Below are 24391 nucleotides of genomic sequence, written 5' to 3'. Positions count from 1 at the left end.
AGCTTCACTATAAGATGTATGAAAATCCATTGCAACAGATTGAAGGTGTTTGGGACCTTGTAAACAGAGTTTCACTTTAAGTAAGTGTATGGTAAGAGGGCTTGCCGTGTAATAGCAGAAGCAAGCTATGTAAAATTACAGCATCACTTTTGTTATTTTATATAAAAGTGAGAATATTTGCTATTGGTAGAACCTCACTTGGGGTTTGTTCTAGTTGTGTGCAGAGCCTGATATAATAGTCTCAAATGCTTCCTTTAAAAAAAAAAGTATTTAAATAATGTTAGATTAGTCCATAGATAACTTTTTAAATGCTTAGAATGGAGTTAATCTGGTCCTCTGTTGGGACTTTTTTGTTGAAGTCCAATAAACTGTTGATAAAACGTGGAACCAAGAAAATACTAGTTGATAAATCTATTTTAGACAGGTAACTTCCTCTACCAAACAAGAGAAGAGCTCTGTTTTCAATAGCAATCGCTGGATTGAATTCCTTTTCTAAATGTAGTTACTGCCCAGTGGTCAAAACATAGAGCTGAGACAGATTTGTAGCTCTGCAGACTTTACTTATGACATTTAATAAAGCACTTTACTTAAGCAACTCAAGCCTTCTCATTTCTAAGAGCAGGCCTGAGATTTAATGCCGAACTTTCATAAAAGTCAAAGAAAAGTAGCTACATGGCCTCAGCTAGATTTCAGTAGAAACTGCCATCTTATTTTTGTTAGATGGCTAAGAAAATCCAGTCTAATATGTTGGGAATGTTTCATGTTTGTCCAGTCCTTGGAGGTCTTCAAATAGAAAGACCCTTTATAAATGCTTAATTTTTTAGTTAATTATCTTTGCTTGTCACACTTGAAACTATCATACATCAACCAAGCACACACAATATGTAGTTATACTGAATGGATGAAATTAATGCATTTTTAGCTGCAACAGCCCCAGCCCAACAACTTACCATTTGAGAATACTAAAATATTGTTTAGTGTTAATACAATTTATTATTTCTAGTTTTGAACATTTTTCCTTTAATTGAGGAGGTTATGTACTCAGTGCTTTTAATTGTACTGATGCAAAGTGTTAAAAGGTCTTTTTATATATTCCATGTCAGGGAAACAGAAAATAAGCCAAAATCATCCTTTTCAGAAGCTCATTTTTAGAAGTCAGTAACACCATGTTTTCAAAAGGCTAACATTGCAAAAATCCAATTCCTCGAAAAGTGATATGCAGGAAGAAGAGGCAGCATAAAAAGCCTATCAGTGTTCGAACCATTTGTTGGAAGCAGTGTTGCTAGCACAACTGCTTGAACTCTGCCAAGGAATTATATAGTGCTGGAAACATATCCAGGCACTCTTCTGTTTGCCGTCCAAAGCATTGTACAATGCTGTGAAGTAAATGGCATCCCACCATAGACCTGAAATGTGCCAAGTATTTGGCTGATACTCTTTGTGAATGCAAAGCAGTTCCCAAGATATATCTGTGAATTTCTTTGGGCAATATGTGATCTGGATGAATTTAATTGGTTCTTGGTTTATACTGTTGCTTATTATTTCACTTACAATTGTTTCTTACCTTAAAAATCTGTTTAACAGTTTTGTATCTCTTCTGAATAGCAAAAAATAGGCAATTTGTGATCAGACTTAGAACAAACAATATTATTACGTCCTCTTCTATGGCAATTGTGCAGTTACTTAAAGACAATATCAGAAACCTAACAGACACTGTTTTTCAACACAGAAGCCAGCAAATGAAACAGGACAATGTTAGTACCTTGATTACTTTTCAGCCCTTACACTGCGAAGAATTTTGAAGAAAGGAAATATAGGAAGACAGATTAACTCTGTTTAGTGTTTTTGCAATTGTTATGAGTCTGAATCCATATTAAGTGCAGCTGGATTTTTCACAGTCACTGTTAGAGTATCAAAAGTAAGGCTAAGGTGTATCACAAAATACAATAACCAGACTGCAGAGCATGTGATGGTCCTCAGAGAACCGATGGGTGAGTGGATGCTGGTGCTTTCCCACGTTTTCAGGTACCAGAGGGTTTCTTGTCCTTTTTCTTACCGACCTTTTCTTCTGTTTACCTTGATCCTTCTCTCATTTGGCAACATGAAATGGATGAATGCTTTGACTCCTGGTATTTGTTGTCACCCAAAGGCAGTCTCTCTCTAGCTTGGGAAAGGTTGGGAATCCCAGTTTATCTATGAATAACACTCTATTAGTCGTAATAGATCTTGTTTTGGTGAGAGAGTATTTATTTTCGGTTCCTGAGACATTCAGGAATGTACAGTGAGTTATAACCTGTTCCCAGGCATGTATGTTTTATAGATCAATTCACACAGGTGTACTTGGTAATAAACTCACTTAACCAATTTACATGCATAAGTTTTAACCACTAAGTAATTAGTGAAAGCATTGCCGAGGAACTGGAAATTTGGGAAATGTGTCATTATTTGCATATCAGTATAAAGCAATTACTAAATTAAAGAGTGCACGTTGTGACAAACATGAAGCTCCTTTACTGTTGCTTTGTCAGTGCACATTAACATCAACTTGATGTGAAAGCCTGGCTTTCTCTGCATGAACTAAAAATCCTAAGGCAGAAGTACACAATGAATCACCCAGAGTTTGGAGGCTAGCACGCTGAATTGCCTTGGGGTTCAGACTGAGGAAAGAAAAAACTGATGTAAAAGACCATTGAGAAAACGTATCAGTGGAAAGTAATTAACTCAAGATCCACAATTAGCCTCATGGTCTATACTTAACTGTGTTCCAGGTCTTTCAGCGTTTATTTAATTCTGTTACCCTGTGTTTCAAATAGCTGCAAATGGCTTGGCAGATTTTTCGTCCTTTTTAATATTTACAGTTTTTGTCTGAGAAGAATGAGCTCTGTAAGTGATCATGGGTATTTATTTCAGTCTCTCAAGTATATCTTTTTCTTAGTAGAATCTGTTGTACAAGAAAATTTTTCCTTTTGTTTCCTTTAAATATATTTGTGGTTTGAAGCAACATTAAGTACTACAGTATCTGTCCTTCTGCTTTAATTCCTAACTTGCCTAACTAGGCTTAATCAAATGAGAAATAATCAAAACCAGGGATAATCTTCTCTTTCATTCAGCTAGCAAATGAGAGTGATAGATTCACAGTTAATACGGCTGGTGATTAACAGCAACCGTAGCAAAAACTGGCATGTGTGTTCAACCAGCGTACCAGCGCTGGGTGTTCCCAGAGGACTGGGCACAACTTTTTCTCAAGCTTGTACAGAAACTCTCGGCAGCATTTTGTGAAGCTTGCTTTATCATGGTGGTGGCTGTGACTCCAGCATCCCGCATCTGGTGTCTAAAAAACACAAGTGGCCTGCTCACTGTGCCATGGACTCTTCTCCAGCCTCCCTCCTCCCACCCCGTGTGCTGTTTGTCCACAAGTCAATTCCAGAGCATCTTCACTGTGCTGCTGCCTTCATCACGTTGTGTAAAGATCTCCCAGGGGGGTGTCTTTATACTGCAGCAGAAGGAATAAGATACGTACATTTAATATGCAGCCTTTTGGAATAAACTGCAGAAGAATTTTGGAGAATTAAAGAAAGCAATCTCTTAATCTAAAATATTTATCAAATTTTTAAAAATTATTAATATTTAAGACACTTTTTTTCAGTTCAGATCTTTTTAAACTTTTGGGTTCTGTGTTTTAACTCTATAGCATTCCTTTGTGATTTTAATCTTCATTATAGTTCAAAGATCTACCATGGGAACATCACTGAAATCCTTGGAATGAATTTCCTACAACCTGTGTTGACAGGTTTAAATTACGTACTCTGACACTGTTCTTGTGGCTGGATTAGAAACTTTTTTTCAAGTTAAACCTGCAATAAGTAATTGTCACAGCGCGCTGGCACAATGCTAATTTGAAGTGACATGTCCAAACTGGCCTCAGTAACATGAAGAACCCTAACAGGTGTGAGGGGTGGATCTTCCCATGGGCCCTGCTGAACTTCTAACAGGGGAAAAATAGTAGAAAAAGTGAAATGAACCTTGAATAAAGCTGTCAGCAGTAATTATCTCAACAACACTTTGTGAGGAGTTAAAATAAGCATTGCTGATTTATAACCTGAACACACTCCACCCTAGAGATTTTTTTCATCCAGTTAGTGTTTAAAGTGGAACGTTGAATACCTGTCAAGATTTTTTTGTTGTTGTTGTTTTGAAGATGCATAATGAAATTGAAGTTATTTTCCAGAGGAAGTTAATTTCAAGGGCTGTCAAATTTTTTAAACTCTTCTAAACTCTTCTATTCATTTTAGTATTTGTACAATAGTTTAATAAAACAAACAAACCTAGAGCATACTTGACTGTTTTTCCCAGCTAATGCTATTTGATGTCAAAAGACAAAGTGGCTAATGTGGAATTACATCCACTTTTTATTGTTGTTCAAGGAGGGATAAGGGTTTACATGATAGTAGATGAGCTTTGGTTGGTTGATTAATTTTTTTAAAATTATCTACTAAACTTGCATAGCAATGTCTTGACTAGTATAGACTGAAGAGAGCCCTTCAGTTCTGTATAGTAAATCTCTCTGAGTCTCGTAATTAATTTCATGGTACAAAAAAAGCCCTTGTTTCAGTAAATTTCAAAAAAATGCATTTGATAGACTTTTTTTTTTTTTTTAATTGGAGTGTACCTTCATTTTACAGTGGGATACTTGCTTGTTGTTGCTGTGATAACACTTGTTTTATGTATACAATGTATTTCAGTATGGATAGAAGTAGTTTTACAGTCTGTTACTAATGAAGGAATACTTGCTAGCTTTGAGAAAAGAGCAAAGCAAAAGATGAACATTAATTCACAAAAAACCTGTAATCCTTGAAGTTTTAAACATTACTTTTAAACATGAACATGTGTGAATTCTTAAATCATGTATCACTGACTTTTTGAGATTATACACTGAAAACAAGATAGATTCTTTAATGTATAATTATATAGCGATAAGTGATGGGTTTGGCAGTGTTGAGCACCTATTTATTCCCAAGGAATTTAGTGAGGGTTTGTCTGAGCACAACAGGCTGCCCACACATTGGTAATAATGCTTGGTTAAACACTGAGAACTAGAGCCATGGCAAGAACAACCTAATGTGAACGATGTCTCATGTCATAGCATCATTTTTCTTGAGATGATGAGACTCTGAGTATCCTCAGAAATAGCATGGGTTGCTTGGGAGTCTACCACCTCCTTCCTGCATGGATTGGTTTCTGTGTGCTTGGGTCTCCAACCAGGAAAGAGCATGGAGCTGTCTTGATATTCTCTGGAGAATCGCAAAAAATTGCCAAAGACTTCCCACGCTCTTAATTTTCTCTGCTTCAATATTCATATTCAAGGGCTGTGCTGGATGCATTTAGAAACCACTGTTCTCTTCAACTGTTTGTATAATGGAAAACTTCCCACTCTTACATTTCAAGTGTGGAAGTAGAACTTCCTCTGCCGTCATTCACATGCTGTACCTCTCCTCCCTCCCTTTTACACTTTGATTTTTCCTATATGCCACATTAATTGCTATCTCCCTTTCACCACACAAATATTCCTTGCTTTATGTTTTGCTCACTTCTTTAATCTCAAAAAGGATAGGCTACAAAAGAAAAATGGAAACGCTAGTATGCTGGGAGCAGCAGCCTCACCAGTCTTGCTCCAATGGTAAGCAGAATAACCTCTTTTCTAGGCATTTCAAATAGATTGGTTTATAATTTGTTCCTGTGTCCTTCTGGGGAGTAATGTTAGGTCGAACTGGTCTGCAGTCCCCTAGATCACCCTGAGATTCTGACTTAAAGACCAGAGGTCTGAGGTGTAGGTCTGTGCCTTCATCTACCCTGCTGAAAAAGTATTTCTCTCTAATTTCCCATTCCGCACAGTTAGCATGGTAATCTTTTTGAACAGGGAACTTAATTTGTCTAGTGAGGAGAGATAGATGACATCTTGTTAGGCCAGGAGAAATGAACTTGTTTGAATTCTGAGATCTGCTTATCAAGAAGAAGGGATTAACAATGATGAATATGCCTTGCAGACATCTAAACTCAAGTCTGTCTAGACTAAGCAGCAAGAGAATTTTTCGCTTATCACAGTCTTGCTTGACCCTGTCTGAATGGATGGGTCTAATGGATGGGCTGAATCTGGAGATACAGAAAGGCTGCATAAAGGTCTGAAAGCTGTTCTATTCAGCCAAGATGTAGAAAACTGATGAATTGTTTTGTCTTTGTTACCTTACTGCTCTTGGTCCACTTGGGTGATGAAAATGTTTGATCCCATTTTTTCTAGATCCTTTCTAGAATAAATTCTGATGGTATTTCATCATCTTCCTCTTCAGTTTCCATTTTATCATTTGAGCTAGGAGCTGGGAAAATCCTTCCAAAGCCTAGTATCCAAACTCAGCTAGTAGTACCGTATGCATATAGAGTGCAATAGAAAACTAGGACAGAAATGTTCCTTCTCAAACGTTTTGTCCCTTCTCAAGCTTCATATAGATGTCTTCAAAGATATTTTTTTTCCCTAGCTTCAAGAAAATGCGTGCATACCAACATCTGTAGTATCATTGACATTTATCATACTTGGGGAATTGGCTTATGCTGTAACAAAAAGTCAAATAACAGAATAGTAAGTTTAATATGAAAACTGAAATGCTTGATAAATCTCCTTCCTTGCCCCTCTATCCTTAACCCTTTCTCTTACCTGATGAGGGGAGAAAAGCATCATAGCAATTGCTCCAACAAGAAAAAGGATCAAATTATTTGGAAGTGAAATTTTCACAGCGGAGACACCTGTCAGTCATTGAGTATTTTGCTATGGGCACCTCTGTCTTACGTTATTTTGAATAATTGAGCATGGCGTGTTATGAAATGTACTCAGTCATGTTTGTTTCTTTATACATTAGCCATGTATCAGTGAGTAAACCAGTAAATGAAAAAGCTAAGCAACTCACATTTTGAGCACAGTGAAAGGGCTGTCACATGGAGTATTTGAACCAGGATTAGGTTTCAGTCTGTAGGCAACAGTGCGTTCATTTCTGATTAAGAATTTTTTGTGTGATATATGTGTATTGTAAATCTCCACGTGTGTACTGCAGCCTGCTATGCAACTTTTAGAAAGAGCTCTCATTCAGCTGATGACCTCCTGATTTATAAATATTATTTTGGGATATCATTTCCATGTTTGTTAATATATTTGTTTCTAACATGAAACTGCAGCTAGCTAATATTGACAAGCTAGTTATGGCCAAGGTACTAAGTAGAAGCCACAAAGGTCTGTTAGATTTCAGAGTTGGTATATACTGTAATAATAATTATTGAGGGTTGTTAGAAGTTAGCAGTTGTGGTAGAATTCCCCTTGTTGAAACAGCTCTGATTCAAAGACTATTCAAGCTTAGTGTGAACTTCTGTTCTTAATTAATTAGGTAACTTTTTACTCATAGTGACTTTACAATGCTTTTAATAATACTCTGAATGTTGCTCTCATGCTACTATTGTTTCCAGGGTGAAAGAAAGGGTTTGGGGTTTCAAGATGCTTGTATAATCTCTATTGAAATTTGACTTCACAGGGTGAGTAATAATATTTTTGGCATATATTTCTGGAGATAATCTTCTCTTGCCTCTTACGCAGAGCACTGGTTGTACAGTGATAACAGTGAAGGCATAAAACATTCTCAAACCAATACTGAGATAAGAGAGAGCTACTGCAGTTACTGACTTCTGGAGGTTGTTTATCCAGCCAGAACTCCATATTATGATCTGTGCTAACAGCAGATTTATCTTCAGCACAGATACTCTGCGGGCTTGATTTTTTCCCTCCTACTTAACAAGGGGAAAACAGACATTGACAGTTTTCACCAGAATTAATATTGATACCCAGAACATTAAGTATAATTCTGGAATTTATTAGATGTGATGCTCTAAAGATACTGCATTACAGAGAGATGGATGGGAAAGGCACTGCACTGGATGAAGCACCTCCTTGTCTTGGGCTAATTATGAGAGCTACAGCAAACAGAAATTAGAGATGCCATCTTGAAAGATTTGGGACTAGGTAATCTGCGTGTTCCTTAACTGCTTGAGATTATAAAAACCAAAAGGCTAAATTATGCACTTTATATGCTAAACCTGCCCACCTCCACATTTGAGTATACGCCAGTTTTATTTCTACCTGTTCAACATTATAGAGTCTAAAAGGATGCATTAGAAAGCCTGTACCTTCTTGGTAATTACAGATGGAGTGATGTCTTTTGGAAGGTTTTCTCCTGTGGCTTCTTCCATCCAGCTGTGCTAGTGACTGCAGGTAGAAAGCTGGAACTGTTTTTCAGGATGCTAGAAATGGAGGGCAAGTTATTAAGACTTCCTTTTGCCTAATATACTACAAGCTGACCTTGAGTATGACTGGGAGTTAGTCTGCTTTTTATGGGAGTTTCATGAAGGAGAGTTGAGTATCGGAAAACATGCTTTTTTTTTTGTACACCAGAATTTTGTTTGCTTACCTTAGCTCTGAGTATTAAAGGCAGAAAACATGGATTATTTTCCTTTACCTCAGGAGGAAATCACAGTATGAGAATTCCCCCATTTAATTTTCTGTTGAGGTATGTAGTGTTCGCTACATATCAAGGTGCCACGATTAGATCACTGGTCGGCCCAGACCAGGGAAAGAGACAGATAACACACACAGTGTGAGCGCCAACTTCCACCTTTTATTGCACAGTTAATTCCTTTTATACTAACAAGGGGAGGTGGGGTTACAGGTACATCACAAGGCTGCGACTAACCCTCTAACTTTCCGTGACATCACGAGATCTTCCGAACGCCGAACCCTACAGAGGTAGATAATATACAACCAAACATAATTCTGCATTAGAAGTACAGCTAATTGAATAATTCAAGTCATTCATAGCAGTCAAGTAATACAGAAATTACATTTCTTTTTATGATCTTTTTACTATATATTAAAAAATCCAGCCAGTAAGTCCACTGCAAGGTTTTTGTTCTAGTTTAGGTTTGCCATTGTCAGTTAATGCCTGTTGCTTCACTTGCTGTGCATGAGCAAGTGAAATCTGGCATAATTGATAGACTCCTTTCTTTTGCATATGGATCAAGTGTTCTGTGAATTTTTTTCTGATGCTTTGTAAGGTTTATATTTTGACCTTTGAATTTCTCAGAGCAACTGATCAAGAATCTCTAGTTTATGTCCAAAAAATTATATTAGAAAAGAAAATACTTTGCCATGGAAAAATGTCACTCCAGTGAGTTGGAAAGGATTCTTCATTTGAGTAGCTCAAACAATAAAGATAATTACCCTGTTATAGTGACTGAAATTGTTTCTCATTTTAAGTGGCCTTTTAAACAATCAAAAGCTGTTTTTTAAAGTTGACAACTACCAGGTGATACAGCTGAAGGGCTACATATAATAACTTTCCCTGGTTACCAGGAACAGTGGTGAGTACCTGTATGTTTAGATAGATGTGTTAATGTACGTTAAAGCAAACCAAACAAGCAGAACTCCCACACACTTCAAAACCTCAAAATTCTCACTACTCTTGTAGCAATCAAATACTTAACAAAGAGCACAAAGTAAATCAATATTCCTACTTTCCTTAAACATTATCCCTTATGCTTGCTTGTTTTCAATGGGTCTGGTTAAAAGAGCTACAACCTTTTAGAGAAAAGGGATCCCTTGATGACAAGTATCCTTTGAACACCACAACCTCTCCAGTCATGCCAAAGCAGGCCCATTATATATCTGCGGCTCTCATCTTCTGCAAGGTGACACGTTTTGCAGCCTTGTCTTTCCTACTGCACCTGTGAACCTCTGGAGCTCCTGGGGAAGTTTCCTGCTGTTGATGACCATTGTAGGGATTTTGATTTGCTCCAGAGCTAGCTGATATGGACAGAAGCTGTTCTACTAAAGATCATTGACTCTCTTGGCAGTGATTTGACAGGTCATTCTCCATCTCATCCCTCTGGAAAGGCCATACTTTGCAACGGTAAGCACTGAGAGGATAACAACAAGCCTAATGGAAAAGTCTGTAAATTACGTGCTTCAAGGGCCTGCCTGTTTTTCTACCATAATTTATTTTCTAAAGTATGTTCTGACTTAAATACAGGCAGCTTAGTGGCAAGATGAGTTGTCTTAGTGTTTTATTCAGGTTACTGGATTGCTAGAGAAACTCATGTCTGTATTTATATGGAGCAAAGAGTGAGTGTTTCCAGAATGACTGTCATAGTTGAGGATGAGGAGGAAGGTCCAGTTCTTTACAGGTTATTGCTTTAAACTGGCCACTTTCGATGTCCAACTATATTCTATAAGGTATTAGAAAGCTCTTAGGGCTTGCCTTCATACTTTCCTCATTAGATACGGTTGCCATTAGAAGCTCTTTTGAAGTGCTGTTTTTCTCGATTAGCATGTGGCTGAATATGAGGAAGACCAATTTGTCATATGCAGTTACTGTTTTCCTGATGCAGTACACTGAGCTTATAATTTTTCTATCAGCGTTTCTCAGTGGAGAGATTTCCGCAGCTGCAGTTCTCTGCTGGTATCGTTCCTTTATGTTCCTACTATTGTTTATCTTGCTCAGATCTTCAGTGTCTTGATAGAATACCTCTGGACCTGTGCAAGAGACTGAGTTTGCACCTTCTTTTATAATTTCAGAAGTCTGCAAGAGTGGGAATTAAGTTGTGCCAACAAACTCTTTCTAGAAGATCACAAACTTGTGAGATTATGGACTCGTAATTTTTCCTATTATTCTAAGCATGTTATGGCAGCACTCTGGAGTTACATGCTCTCAATGATTTCTTTCCTTGCTGCATGAAATACTTGAAAAAATAGTCTTTTGAGATTGTTCTAAAGGATATTTCTAGAAGCTTCTACATAAAAATGATACTTTCTAACAGGAAGAATAATCTATTGTTTAAAGCACTTGGTCTCACTCTGGATTTGGCAAATATCTCTAGGTTGATCTGGAAAGTTCTTGGCAAAGAATCCTGCATGTTCAGATCAGAAAAGATGTTGCTTAACTTTATCCCCCAGTTATTAATACTGGCAATTGAAATACAAATCATCTTACACTGAACATTTACAAATAAATTCAGTGTCTTAGTGTTGGAAAGCACAGGTGAGCATTAGACCCATTTTTTTTCTCTCTAATTTGTATGTTTGGTAATGGTCTTTCTTTTAGTAGTTAAAATATATTTTAAGTATCCTTTGTGCACTTTTAGTCCAGGTCATACCATTACCTTTTTGCATACCAGTAGCAATCTGTTCAATATCTGTGCTGTCTCCTAAAAGGAATCTGCTCCTACCACTCTCCCTGGAATGTTCCAAGGCTTCAATTTTATTGTCCTTCCCCTTAAAAAAGCTATAGGAAGCCAAAAAGGAAATGACTTAAACTTTCAACAAGCATGAGCAGTCTATACACAGTGTTGGACGAGATCTGGCTTTTCAGTATCGTCTTCAGTGACTTTTTGCAAGTCATTTTGCCTACTTCTGATTCTGTTTCACTTTCCACCTCACATACCTTCCAGCTGTGAGACCTTTTGAGTAGGGATTTGCACATGTACATTTACTGCCTAGAAAAATGGACTAACCTTATTTATTTTTGCTTTAATGTATTATTTATTTCATACTCTATATATAGCTTATTATTGGTGCCAAGAGTCCTGCATATGCGCCTTTCAATGTCTCTTCTTGCACTTGTGAAAGCCATCCGATTCAAGCTACAGTACTCGCATAACAGTGGTTTTCATGCAGAAAAAGAAAACATTCTGAAAAGTTAGTGACTTTTGAGATTTTGCACAATCGGATGGGCTTATGAGTTGAGAATATGGGTAGTCAGGTACTCAGGCCCCAAACCAGTATTTTCAGTTCTGGAGTTGGTAAAAAGATTTTGTCCATTCCCATGGGAAGATGGCTGTGACACAGCGATTCGTATATCTAATGTACTGCAACCCTGTTTGGGAGTAGGCAGATGCAGTATTTGGAAAGAAAAAACTCTCCAAGAGCAGCCTGACAGCTAAACAGTTCTTGCCACTGAGATGCTTCAGCGAGTGCTCCCATCAGTAAATTGGCCTGTGTTCAAAATATTTGTAGCAGTTGAGGTTTGCTATCCATGGCCCTGGACCAAGCTGCCTGAAAAGTAATCTTTTGCTTAGTGTTGACGTTTTTATGATTTCCAAAATAAAGATTAAACTTTCTGATGCAAGAGTGTCTCTTGAGAGAGGACTCTCCTTTATCTTAGAACGAAGATAACTTAATTCTAGAGAAACATTCATGCTGTAGGGTTATTTTGAAATGAAAGGCAGAGCTTCTATTTGTCCTAGCCTTTCCTTTGCAAAAACTTCTCAAAAAAAAAAAGTGAAAGGGGATGGAGATTTCTCACATAGACGTGCACAAAACCCCAACATTCCAGCAACTGTCTGGAGAGTAGGATGAAATGTGCTCTGATGTCGAACGCCTTCTGCTGTTAGCTCATTTTCGAGAGATGCTTTGACACTATAATATAGGGTTGCAAATTGGAATTGCAACACCCTGCTATTGGGCCAAGTGATGAAGCAGCACAATAACTGCCTGCTTGATCTTACCACTCTTTCTTTAATGGGTATGTAAAAGATATGGGGAGCCTTTCCAGGCATCTGTCAGGGTATTTGATGCTGTTAGATAGGGAACTTCAGTCTGTGTGTGGTTAGTGTGCATGTGTGAATGTTTTACCAGTATTTTATATAGTGTGGTAACTACAGGGCAAAGTTTCAGGTTTTATAGCAGTTGGGTTTTGTTTATTATTAAAAGCTTAGAAAAATACTAATTAAACTGGTGGATTATTACAGAGAATACAGTTCTTATGCTCTTGTCACAGGAGTTTCATAGGTAATTGGTCTTGACCTGTATGTCGTCTTTAATATTTCATTTGCTCCAGAGTATTATTACTCACTTCCTTTAAGACGATAGCTGGGCTTTTTATGCAGCTAAACTTCCGTTTAACCTTGCTATGAGAATGTGACAGTAGGCTAGTTCAGACAGGTTAACGTTCATTTGGTAATCAGCCTGCTTCAACCTGCAGCAAATTAAATTTGTGAGTTCTAGCAGACAAGTGATAAAGTCATTCTGAATTATGTATAAAAATAAATGGGGTATTTTCAGTGCTCATGGCAGTAAATGAAATTTAAGGCTTATGATTTATTCTTGGATTTTCTGGGGGGGGGGGTGTGATTGAAATTTGTTTTACCTTAATGTTTTTACAGTCTGATTGGGAGGATGCTGTATTTCTGAAATATATTATGTAGGTCTCATTCTGTGCCCTGCAAAAATAGTAATTATTTTTATAGGATCTAGAACATCTTCAACATTTGCTTATTCATTAGGAAGGAAAAATTTACATTTACTTCATCAAAACGTACCACTGTAAAAGTTACCATGTACAAATAATGGTTCAAACTTCAGTACTGATTTAGGAGAAAATAACAATTCAAGACAGTTTTGAGTTTGCAGTTCCATTTCGTTTGTTTTGATACTCTGTGCATACACACCCGTAAAACTTAGTTGATGTTTCTTTCAATATTTTTATGTAAGGAATCATTTTAGTTTTTAAGCGTTCTTTCTTTATGGTTGTATAATTAATTTGATCTTCTGCGGTGCAGTCTTCAGTTCAAATCTCAAAGCAACCTTAAAAAACAACACCAAAACAACCTTCATTTGAAACTATGGCTTTAATAAACAATCATTGCTTTCTTTGTAGATGACTCTAGCTGTATCGGGACTGACTTTTCCTTGCCATCGACTTACGGTTGGAAGAAGATCTTCACCCGTACAAACGAGGGAACAGTCAGAGGAGGTAAGAACATCATCTTCATTTTACCAGTATACTCTAGGAAGAAGCAGGGAAAGCTCATTTCACAATGCTCACTGTGCCTTCTATTGTCAAATATGCCAGCAGAATTGCATCTTAAAAGAATCAATTTACAATTCCTGTAACAATTAATTGTGACAAAGTAAGGAACTGGGTAAATGAGTCATTGAAAAAAAGAGGAAAAACAAAATAAGCAAGCCACACTAAGCATTGAAAAATACTCCAAATTAAATAGAAGTTTGAAACATATTTTCAGTATTAGCAGAAAAAGTTGTTTGCAGACTGTGTAAACTGCTGTTTTGTTGTTTCTAACTATTAATAGTTTGGGCTAAAATCTCCAATGCCTTTGTCCTTCCTCAAAATGAATTTAATATAAGCGGTTTCCCATTTTCCACACGCTTTTCTTACCGTTTTGTTTAGAGAGCTATAGCAAATAAGGTTTATCTTGCTGCACAAAAAGGATGTGTTTCAATCTGTTCAGCCCATTTGAGTTCAAAAGACATAGCTGTGAGGCACGGTCAGGATGCAAGTCTGGATATAGGCTGTTGGATACTTGTTAAAAGTTAGAGGATGGTCAGACAGTGCTGTTCTAGCTCTACCTAAACCACTTAGCAGGTTAAATAGATGGTTATTATGGTTATTGTCTTCTCCTGAGATCTACCAGCATAACGATGTATCATTGCAGCTTTACTTCATTCTTTCAAAATTATCTGACTGAGTTTGTTCACCTTGTAGAATTTTCTTGTTGACTAGTTCATTCAGGAAGTGTTCTTTATTTGAAGTTCTTTATGTGTAGCTATTGTAGAGAGAGATCCAGTGTGTTTGGAGCTCTTTGCTCCTCCTGTGGTCACTTGCATGCTAGAGCTGAAATCTCACGTTCTGTAATACACTTGTTGCACCTTCAGGGATTCATGTAGATTTTCTGTAGTATACTCTCACCATAACTTCTAGGTAAAGTGGAGCTGGAATTGCCGTTCATGAAAGGAAGTCAATTTAGAGGCAAGTTTACGTTGAATAGCTAAAACGAAGGTTTTTCTGAGCTGTTCTATGTTTCAGAGGACATAAAATCCAAAAGATCTGATGGTGGAAGTTGGAGGCACAGGTGGGACCTTAGCTCCTGGCACAAATAAGTTGATTTTTCTCCTTTATATTGGTATGCCAAATAAATCAGCCTGTCATTCAACATGCAGTAGTCTGGTATGCCAAGTTAGGACTACAGGTGCTAAACTTGTATGTCAGAGATTGCCATACCATAGATAGGTACCTTCCCAAGGACTGTCCCCCACCATGCAAGTATTGCTAAAGTAGGTTGTATCTGGATGTCTAAAATTATTGCTAGATTGTGCAGCTTTTCTCACTCTTTCTTATGCAGTTAAACCACCTGTAATACCGTTAGATGGAACTCTGGATAAAATTTGCTCAACTGTGTATTCAGAGATAGTTCCTCAGTTATTAAATAATGCATTTTGTCACATAATATTGCTCTGTCAACCAGAATTCTGTTAAAAATTAGGACTTATTTATAAAAAGCAGTCTGATAATGCTATATAAAATAGTAAAATATACTGCATTTTATCAAGTGTTTTTATAGAAATGTGTAAGTATTTTTCACTATGTATTTCGTATTTCACTGAAGATGTCTGTAATACAGGCTTATGGTGGATTTTGGGTTTTGTTTTTATATAGCAATGCACTGATGTTCATATGGTTAGTGACAGTGATGGAGATGACTTTGAAGATGCTACAGAGTTTGGAGTTGATGATGGAGAAATGTTTGGAGTAGCATCATCTGCCTTGAGGAAATCGCCAATGAGTAAGAGTTGACAACTGATTTACAATTAACTGGTGATTGTTCAGCAGTAGTGAAGTCAGAGAGGTGTGATGGGTCTGCATAATAAGAAACAGGAAAGTATCTTTTGATAGGAATGTTAGAATTGTTTGAGTGTCATGTCTGATGTATGTATCAAATGAAAATACTGCAAATGTAATTGGCAACTATGAAAGCATCTCCCCATGGAGGAAGTTTTTTAACCTTATGTTTTTAGCTTATAAATGAATAATAATAATTAAACTTAGTGAAATTATGATCCCATACCAAATCTTGCTGTATATAACTAGATTTCCATTTCCCTGTTTTGAAAATTCTACAGATCGTAGCTTCAGCATCTTGTGGTGATTAATATTTTTAGCTATTTACCTGAAACAAGTTTCTCGGTGATTATTTGCCCTTGAATTATGAAAAGCATTGAGCAGGAACAGTCAATTACCTCCCATATGCAATTCTGTATACTCTTTATTTAGGCTTGCATTAGTGTTATTACCTTAGAAGTTTTTTGACAGCTAATATATGTGTTAATATAGAAAACTTTTTAACATTATGTATAGGAAGTTTTAAAAAAAAATAAAAATGTGACTAGCAATATAGTGGGTCAAGCCTTTCAAGCCAGTCCGTTCATTTTAATGTATTGAAGTAAGTCCAGAGTGTTAACTCTGAACAAGTGATATATCACATTACACTGGACCCAAGGATTTTACTGTTTGCAAAGCCTGAATATATTCATGAGAGTGTCTGGAAATTTCATGTCTTTCCAGAGGTTCATAGTCAATAGTCTTTCATGAAATTTATATGGTCTCTTGGTAACCACTTCAATAAGCTGTCAATGTAAAAAAAAAAATAAAAAATCTATGAAGCAAGTGAGTTCACATACTAAAATTTGTTTCCATAAGGTTGCATTTGATTTATATTTTTAATTTTTTTAAGTGCCAGAAAATGCTGAAAATGAAGGAGATGCCTTATTACAATTTACAGCAGAGTTTTCTTCCAGGTAAGCTTAGCCTATTAACTGTGCAATTCTTGTTACAAACTAAGTAAAATTTAGTAAACAATGAAAATAAAAATAAATGAAAGGTATATATTTTCTTGTGGGATCACAACATATTTAGGCAACATACTCTAATTTATTTTAAGCTTAACTTTATTAGAAATGTTTCTGAAATAAAATTATTTCTCAGTCCAAGTTAATGTGAGAGATTCTTGCCTTATTTAATTTGCCACTACTTAACATCATTACTTAATTATGTATGGGTCCAGAAGGATGATAAAGACTCTGTTTATGTATAGTAATTTCAATATGATATACAGGAACAGAAAAGCTGAAACTGATTAATACTGAAAAATATATACAGAGTTGCAGTAAGAGTTTTCACAATAATTAAGTGGTTGGATAAATCTCTACTTTTAAAAAATATAGAAATGCTGCTGGTTTTTTAACTTTATACCACCAAATCATACATTGTTAAACAGTTGCCATGTTTCATCAAACAGGTAGAAGCTGCAAACTAATGTACTGCAAAGTAATGCAAAGTTTATGTGCCCTCTGTTTTCACTCCTCCTGTGATGAAATGTTCATTTATATATATGAGATGCATTAATGTGTAATACAAGAATAGCCTTCAATTAACCTTTAAGAATATAATAAAGAGAGGAAATAAGTTATGACTGAAAAACAATATAGAAGTTAAGGTGTCTACATATGTAAACAGAAAGTTCTTACGATAAAATTTATAAGGTAGTAGTTAGTTACATTGAGCTTTTGAATGTTGGGAGACAGATGGCTTCTAAATATTTCCCTTCTGTCCTTTAAAAGTGTAGGACTTCATATTTCTCAAGGTTTAACCAATGCATTGTATTTACAGAATATATGAAGAGGTAGAATGTTGAAATTACTTATTTTTGTAATTTTTTATTAATTGGAACTTTTATCTCAAATAGATATGGTGACTGCCATCCTGTTTATTTTATTGGATCATTAGAGGCTGCTTTTCAAGAAGCCTTCTATGGTAAAGCTAGAGATGTAAGTTTGTATTAAAAGTACTTTTTTAATATAGGGGAAAAATGGAAATCACTGTAAATGTTTCATCTTTATTTTAAAAAAGGTAGACTACATTTTGGAGTTATCTTGGTTTTATTGTTTGTGAAGTTATACTCATTTAGTTGATTGACTAAAATACTTACCTTGGTTGTTGTTGAAATTACAGTGAATAACTCATGCTTCCTAATCATTCAGGCTGTATTTTTATTGGAGTCCTTTAGTCATCAGAGCTACTCTTCCCCCCCCCGCCCCTTTCTTCCTGAAATAATGGTGTCCTAGCACCAGATAACACTGTCTGTGAGTCTTGTGGTTGACAAGTTCAACATTGCATGTTGGTAACTCCTTTGAAGGACAGCTAATGAAATTGTAAATTTAAATTGAAAGGTCTCTGAAATACAGTGGGCTTTTTTTGCTTTGTACAGCCTTTATCTGCCAAGTAAATTCCAGTACTAAGGTTTGGTTATTTAGTTTTTCTGTACATCCAACCAGACATCTCAAGTTTCTGTTATTCCATGCAGTTTTAAAATCAGTATTTTAATAAAATTAGGATGGGGATAGTTTATTTAAGTTTTGGTGACTTGATTCACTAAGGAGAAACCCAAACCCCTGCATAATTAAGCATAGATAAAGCTGAAACACAAACAAGAAAATCATGCTGTTTAAATTTACTTTTTGTTGTCTTGATAGATATTTAATTTTAAAATGAAGAATGTTTCGGCTTCCTGTAGTTATTCCTATTGGAAAGAACAGCTATGTTATATTAGGGGCTGTTATGATAAGTGTGCAGTGTTATGAACCTACACTGTATAGCTAAAGTTAACACGTACTTAACATGTGCACAGATAGTTTTCTCAAACTCTAAGTTTAGTGAATATTTTCATGTCTTTGTGCAGATTTCAGAGCATAAATGGTTACAGAATAATTCAGTGGCAAAGTGTTAATTCATAATAACTCATTAAAATGGAACTTAATGCACATTTAAAAGAAATCAAATTATTAACTCAACAAGAAAAGTGTTTGAGTTAGGAAGTTCACTTTGTGTCATTTCATCAGAAATGGTTGACAGTGTATCAGTATAATAATGGATGAGAGCCCATTAGGAGCTTTCATAAATGTTTTTTTATACCTGTAAATTTGATATTAATGTAGTGCAGTTAATTAGGTTTTTAATACTGTAAGTACTTCATATACTACTTAAATAGCACATCTGAAATTCATGTCACCTTACATTTTTAATATTTTGCGATGTAGTCACAGCAGAGCCTCATCGGGATAAAGTTATATACTTAGGAAAGTATTATTTTTGTGGCTTTTTTTCTTGAATTTTTTTTTCTGCAAATATTGCCTTAATTTTTGAAAGCCCTTCCCCACAACTATCCTGTGTAATGACATTATTTTTATTGTAACATTGTGATTTAAAGCAAAGGTATGAAAGTATATATTTGCCATTTATTTTTTACTGCATTTTCCCTGTTAAAACCAAGTTTTTTCAATTCTGCCTCCTGGAATTCATAACGGAGGAAAGAGACACATAATTTAAAATTTTTATAAGTGCATTTCATAAAATAATTCTATATATATATATATATATATATCAGTATAAGAAAAAAGCTTAGGAGAAATCGCAACCTGTATGTCTTCTCTTCTAATTTATACTGTGGAGGGCACTTAATTTTACCAGGGCAACAGATGAGCTTCAGGCACCAGCATTCTTCACTTGAAGTGAGAAATTGAGTTCCAAGAGTAAATAAAAACAAGATTGAAGGTTTAAATCCTCTGCTAGGCTTTTTGAACTTATATACTCATTAAATGTTTATTGGAGTGGTGGGATTACGAAGGATTTGGGTAGCTTCATCAACTGGTATATACTTAATCACTAAGTAAAACACTACATTTGATAGAGTGTTTCTCACGATGCCACACTCAATCCATCTTAATGAAAACCGCTTCAAACTGATTTAATTTGAGAGCACTTGGCAGCTTGAGTGCTCAGAGATCTTAGCCTTTTCTTGACAAATTCTCAACACTGTCCAGAGCAGAAGGTGCACTCTACAGTTCAGACCTAGTGAGACAGCCATCAGCTACATTTTTAATCTACATTGTGGATAATTTCTCTCTCCAAAAAATCCCAGCACATACCAACTTGAAGCCTTTTTGCAGAAATATTTTAGTTTGGGTTATTTTAAGAAAATTAGGTCAGAACATGTGTTTTAAACACAAATTATGGGTTGAAATTCTTTTTAAGGAAATAGATGTTGTTCTTTTAAATTGTAGTGTCTTTTGTCTTCTTGTGTTGGAAACGATGGTAATTCATAGTTGCTTAAGAAAAATGTTACTTGAGAAAGAAGTACCTTGTAAAAAAGTTTAGATGTTTGTCTGTTACCTGTGTTTTGCTTAGCTTTTATTATTGTGGTTTTTCATTTTGAGTCTTTAGATAGTTAGGATTAACATGCATGGTGGGTATCTTTTCTCCTTTAGAGCAACTGCTACCATGATAGTGCCAGCTCTAGGTAGGAGAGATGGAATGAGCTCAAATGTAGCTCTACTTTAAAACCTACATATCTCTTTAGCACAAAAATACAATAGCCAAGATATAGAGCTTTCCCTTCCACAACTGGTGTCCTTGGCAATGAGATCCCCAGTTACCTCCTACAGCCTGATAATTCAGGGCATTGTGTGTTCATTTCCAAGGCTTACTGTATATACAACAGAAGAAAATATTTTCATTATTAATTTTTTTTAATTGGGTCAGGAAGAGAAGGAGAGACAGAGGTTTATTAAATTAACAGATAAGTTCTTTTGTGAAATTCTTCCTCTACTTATTGAACCAGTTGGAAAGAAGCATTTCTCTGTTACATTACTTCACGAAGAACAAGCTTACTCTTGCTCAAGTAGCTACACTATCATAGAAATACCTAAACCAGATGCCATGGAAGAAATCTTACAATGGACAGTTTTAAACAAGATGTTTGGGGAAGGTTTCTTTGTGACTGAAAGTAGTTTGTGGGTGCCCTGTGTTCTAAAACATCAGGGGGTTTACCCTAATTTCAGAAGGTATTGTTATTAATACAGGATCTTAATCGCTATATTGAATCTTACTGAGCTGTTTACTTGAATAATACGAAAGTATTTTCTTTTATTGGAGCTTGTTTGCTTTTTCATTTTTATAGGTGGTTGCTACTTTTTTATTATGAGAAAGAATAGAGACATCTGCTTTACCTTTTCAGGAGCTCTTATCTTTATATCCCTCTGTCAGATCACCTCCTGCTCCTCTCTCAACCTTTCTGTCCACTGAATTTTAATAAATATGTGAAACATCTCTCTTAGCACAGATTGGTATTGTCACCTCAATATATATTCCTGCATACTGAAAATGAACCATGTTTTTCTTCTTCTTGAATTCTGTCTTATAGGTTCAATTTAGTGGCAGCATCATCCCTCTCACTATGGGTACTTTATTTCCTGAATACCTAGAAGAAAGTATGCTCCTTCCATGGTTTGGCATATTCAAATAAAAGCTTGCTTCCCCCCCCCCCCCTTTTTTTTTCTCCCCCCTGGTGGTAGCAGAATATTCCTTCATACAGGGCTTTATGTAGTATCATTTTTGTCTGTGTAACTCAAAAAGCTGTCCCTCGTTATTATTTCAGCTAATTAAGTTCATGCTGAACTTAATGGAGAAGAAGGATTCACACAGATAATTATTCTGATTTCTGTTAGACCACATTATAGAAACAGCATTGACTGCTCTCCAGTTGTCTTGTCCAAGAAGAGAAATTTGCAGTCTGTCTTTTAAATGCTACCTCATGCAGGGAGAAGTTCCAAATCCCAATTGCAGGACAGCTTTGTGGTTTAGTCTTTGTCCTCTTTTTCCCCCCATTTATTCCCTAAATACTGCAGAGTGATGTCAAGGAGTATAGCTTCACCATCACCTTTTACTTCGACTCCAGGCACATTCCAAATCAAGTCAAATTGCTATTCCTACATTTTATAATGAGCTTGATCATATTGTGTATCCTAGGTGTGCTTTGAAAATGCATCTGTAGTTGAGCTGTCTGAGGGTCCTAGATGGAGAAATTACTACTTTACCGATTCCAATTAAATATAAATAACCTGAACGCTAATTTACATGGTCTGGTTGAAACTGTAGAGGAGAGGTATAGAAGTATAACTCTAGGTTCCCAGGAAGAGTAAAGCAGCTACACTATGGTAGATGTCAGTACATAAATTCCAGTTAAGTCCCATGTTAGTCACCTACGTTTCCTTTCCAGTCTTGCCTGATGTATGTGTTAGCAGTTCTGGCCTTTCATTCTTAATTTAATTCTGAACTTGCAGATAATTATGGTTTAGAAGTTTTTGCTACAACATGCCAGCTTAGTAGTCTCACCATGTGCCTACACACCTTTTATTCTTCATATGTGAAGAATAGCTTAATCTTTCATATCTGAAAGGTTAGTCCTGGGTATGGGTCTCTCTTCAGCATCCTCTGTACTTGATATTAAATAATGGAGGTTTTTTGAAATTGTCTGCCACACTCTACATTTCCTCCTCTTTCAAAGCCTATGACTTACAGATCTTACTTGAGTTTGGTTTTAATTACTGGATACTCTTTGCATTATGTAAGATATCACTACAAGTTCAGTTGATTGAAATAGAGATACAACAGTATAATAGGATCAAATAGTTGGGAGATGAAAGTAGACTAAATCAAGCTCAAAATAAAACACACCTTTAGCTGGGAGAGTGATTAGCCATTTGAACAGCTTACCATGGTTCATATGGATTCTCCATCACCAATGATTTTTTGAGACTAGATGTTTTACTGAAAGATAAAATTACTGAAAGATTAAATTAGGAATTAGTTTAGGAATGTCTTATGCCACGTATGATACAAAAGACCAGATCAGACTATTAACAGGGATCATCTCACTCCCATTTTAGGAAGCTGTGGGGTACAGTTTAGTTTGGATCCTCTTCTACAAGGCTAGAGGCTGGTTAGTGGCCCTTGTCTCTCTGTCTTTGGTGTCTGCCTCCTTTCTTTTGACTGGTGCAGGGCAATTTAACAATGCTTATCTTCAGCTGGTTTTGTTCTGTTATGTGTAATACAGAGACAAGGCTTCCTGTGAATCTCCATCTGCCCTATTCCTGCTTTGATCCTTTTTTTAAGGTGGAGTAAATTCAAAGGCGTGTATCGCCTTGGTGTTAGAGAAGGTTTGCATTCTGCTTAGGGAAAAAAGGGTTGTGCCTGATAGAGTAGCTGTGTCCAAGAAAGCTGATCATATATATGATCTCCAAGATCTCCTTAGACAGGTGGGTCAGACTGTACACTTCTAAGGCTTAAAGATGTGCAAATTTGTCCCTTTGTTCATTTGAATTAGCTCTCACTACGTAAAACCTAGATGAAAAATTAAGATCTTGATTTGTTAGCCTACCAGCTTGAAAGAACATTCATGCCCCTAGCAGATGTTATATCGTGAATGTTTTTGTCTCAGTCATTATTTGAACTTGTATACCTGAGATTCAAAAATAACCATTCAGGTCTGTGGTTTTGCTGACCCTTATGACTGTATTGCTATTCTCGTTCAAGTTCATATTCTTCTGAGGTATCTAAGTTACTCACATTATTAGGAACTGGCTGAGAAGCTTGGATATCTCATTATGCAGTGAGTATCAATTTAGTCTCTCAACCTCATGAAGATCTCTGTGTGTTTCTGCCTCAGTGACAACTTTTCCTTCATTTCTTCTAATTCTGTACGAAGTGCATTAACTTTTCTGAAGTTCCAAAATGCAAAAATGGCCAAGTGGATGGCATAGCTGTGATAGGACAGATCTTTAATGTGTTTGTCTCATGTGTGGGACTGTATGTGCGTGTCAGATCTCTTTGTCAGGTACATCAGTTTATGTGGCAGGGGACTGCTACACTCTGGATGATGTGGCAGAGAGGTTTCATTGTGCAAGGCTACTTCTGGGGGGGACTGTGCCTCTCAGGGGGCTGCCCTGCTGCAGAACAGTGTCAACCTAGAGCCTGCATTTCCTTCCAGGGTGCCACGTGCCAGGCGTATTCCATCAACAGATCAAAATCAGGCAGATGAGGGCTGCAGCGCTTCGCTGCAAATACATAGTGGTGGGTGTGAGGCAAGGGAGCAGAGACACAGCTGAGTCTCATGCAGCCTGAATGCAACAGAGGTTGCAGAAGAAAATGCTTGAGGTCTGGATTTTTTAAGGTGTTTAGATAGCCAAGGTGCTGAAAACAGGTGGCACCTCTTTCCATGGCCCTTTTTCTTCTGAAATAAAATGAAACCTGGAGCTTAGAGTTCAAGCTTTTAGGGCCTAAAGTGTTATTGATATTGATGAGACTTACACTCCCAAGTATGTTTGTAAATCCAGGCCCCTTCTGAAAATTCCAGTGTATGACTGCCTGGTCTTCAGCATGAACATACTCTGAAAAATACATCTCTTGATGGCTTAAGTTCATGAAGTCCGAAGGCCTTTGGAAGTCCATCAGCTATTCAGTACTTAGAAAATTTTCAGTGTCCCATACCTTCAGAGGGACTAGTAAAAGTTCTTCCGTGTCAGATTTTTTTTCTTGGTTAAAATTTTATGCTAAATATATAAGCCTTGAGTCATTACATTTTTGAGAAAGCCAATACAGAACAGACTAGTGCTCCA

At 36.4% G+C, this 24391-nt stretch overlaps 1 protein-coding gene across 4 annotated transcripts in view; it reads left to right on the top strand.

The window, feature by feature from the left end:
* Positions 1–24391, top strand: part of FAF1 (Fas associated factor 1) — a 178172-nt gene that overhangs the window by 104369 nt on the left and 49412 nt on the right. For all 4 annotated transcript variants that reach the window (XM_075037075.1, XM_075037074.1, XM_075037076.1 and 1 more), the window contains exons 9-12: positions 13743–13838; positions 15540–15666; positions 16615–16678; positions 17626–17707. In XM_075037075.1, the coding sequence (XP_074893176.1) occupies positions 13743–13838; positions 15540–15666; positions 16615–16678; positions 17626–17707 (369 nt within the window). The remainder of the gene's footprint in view (positions 1–13742; positions 13839–15539; positions 15667–16614; positions 16679–17625; positions 17708–24391) is intronic.

The sequence above is a fragment of the Buteo buteo genome, chromosome 10 (assembly GCF_964188355.1).
Source record: "Buteo buteo chromosome 10, bButBut1.hap1.1, whole genome shotgun sequence".
In the NCBI taxonomy this organism is placed as follows: domain Eukaryota; kingdom Metazoa; phylum Chordata; class Aves; order Accipitriformes; family Accipitridae; genus Buteo; species Buteo buteo.
Note: the sequence above shows the minus strand (reverse complement) of the source record. Positions and strands in the feature narration are given on the sequence as shown.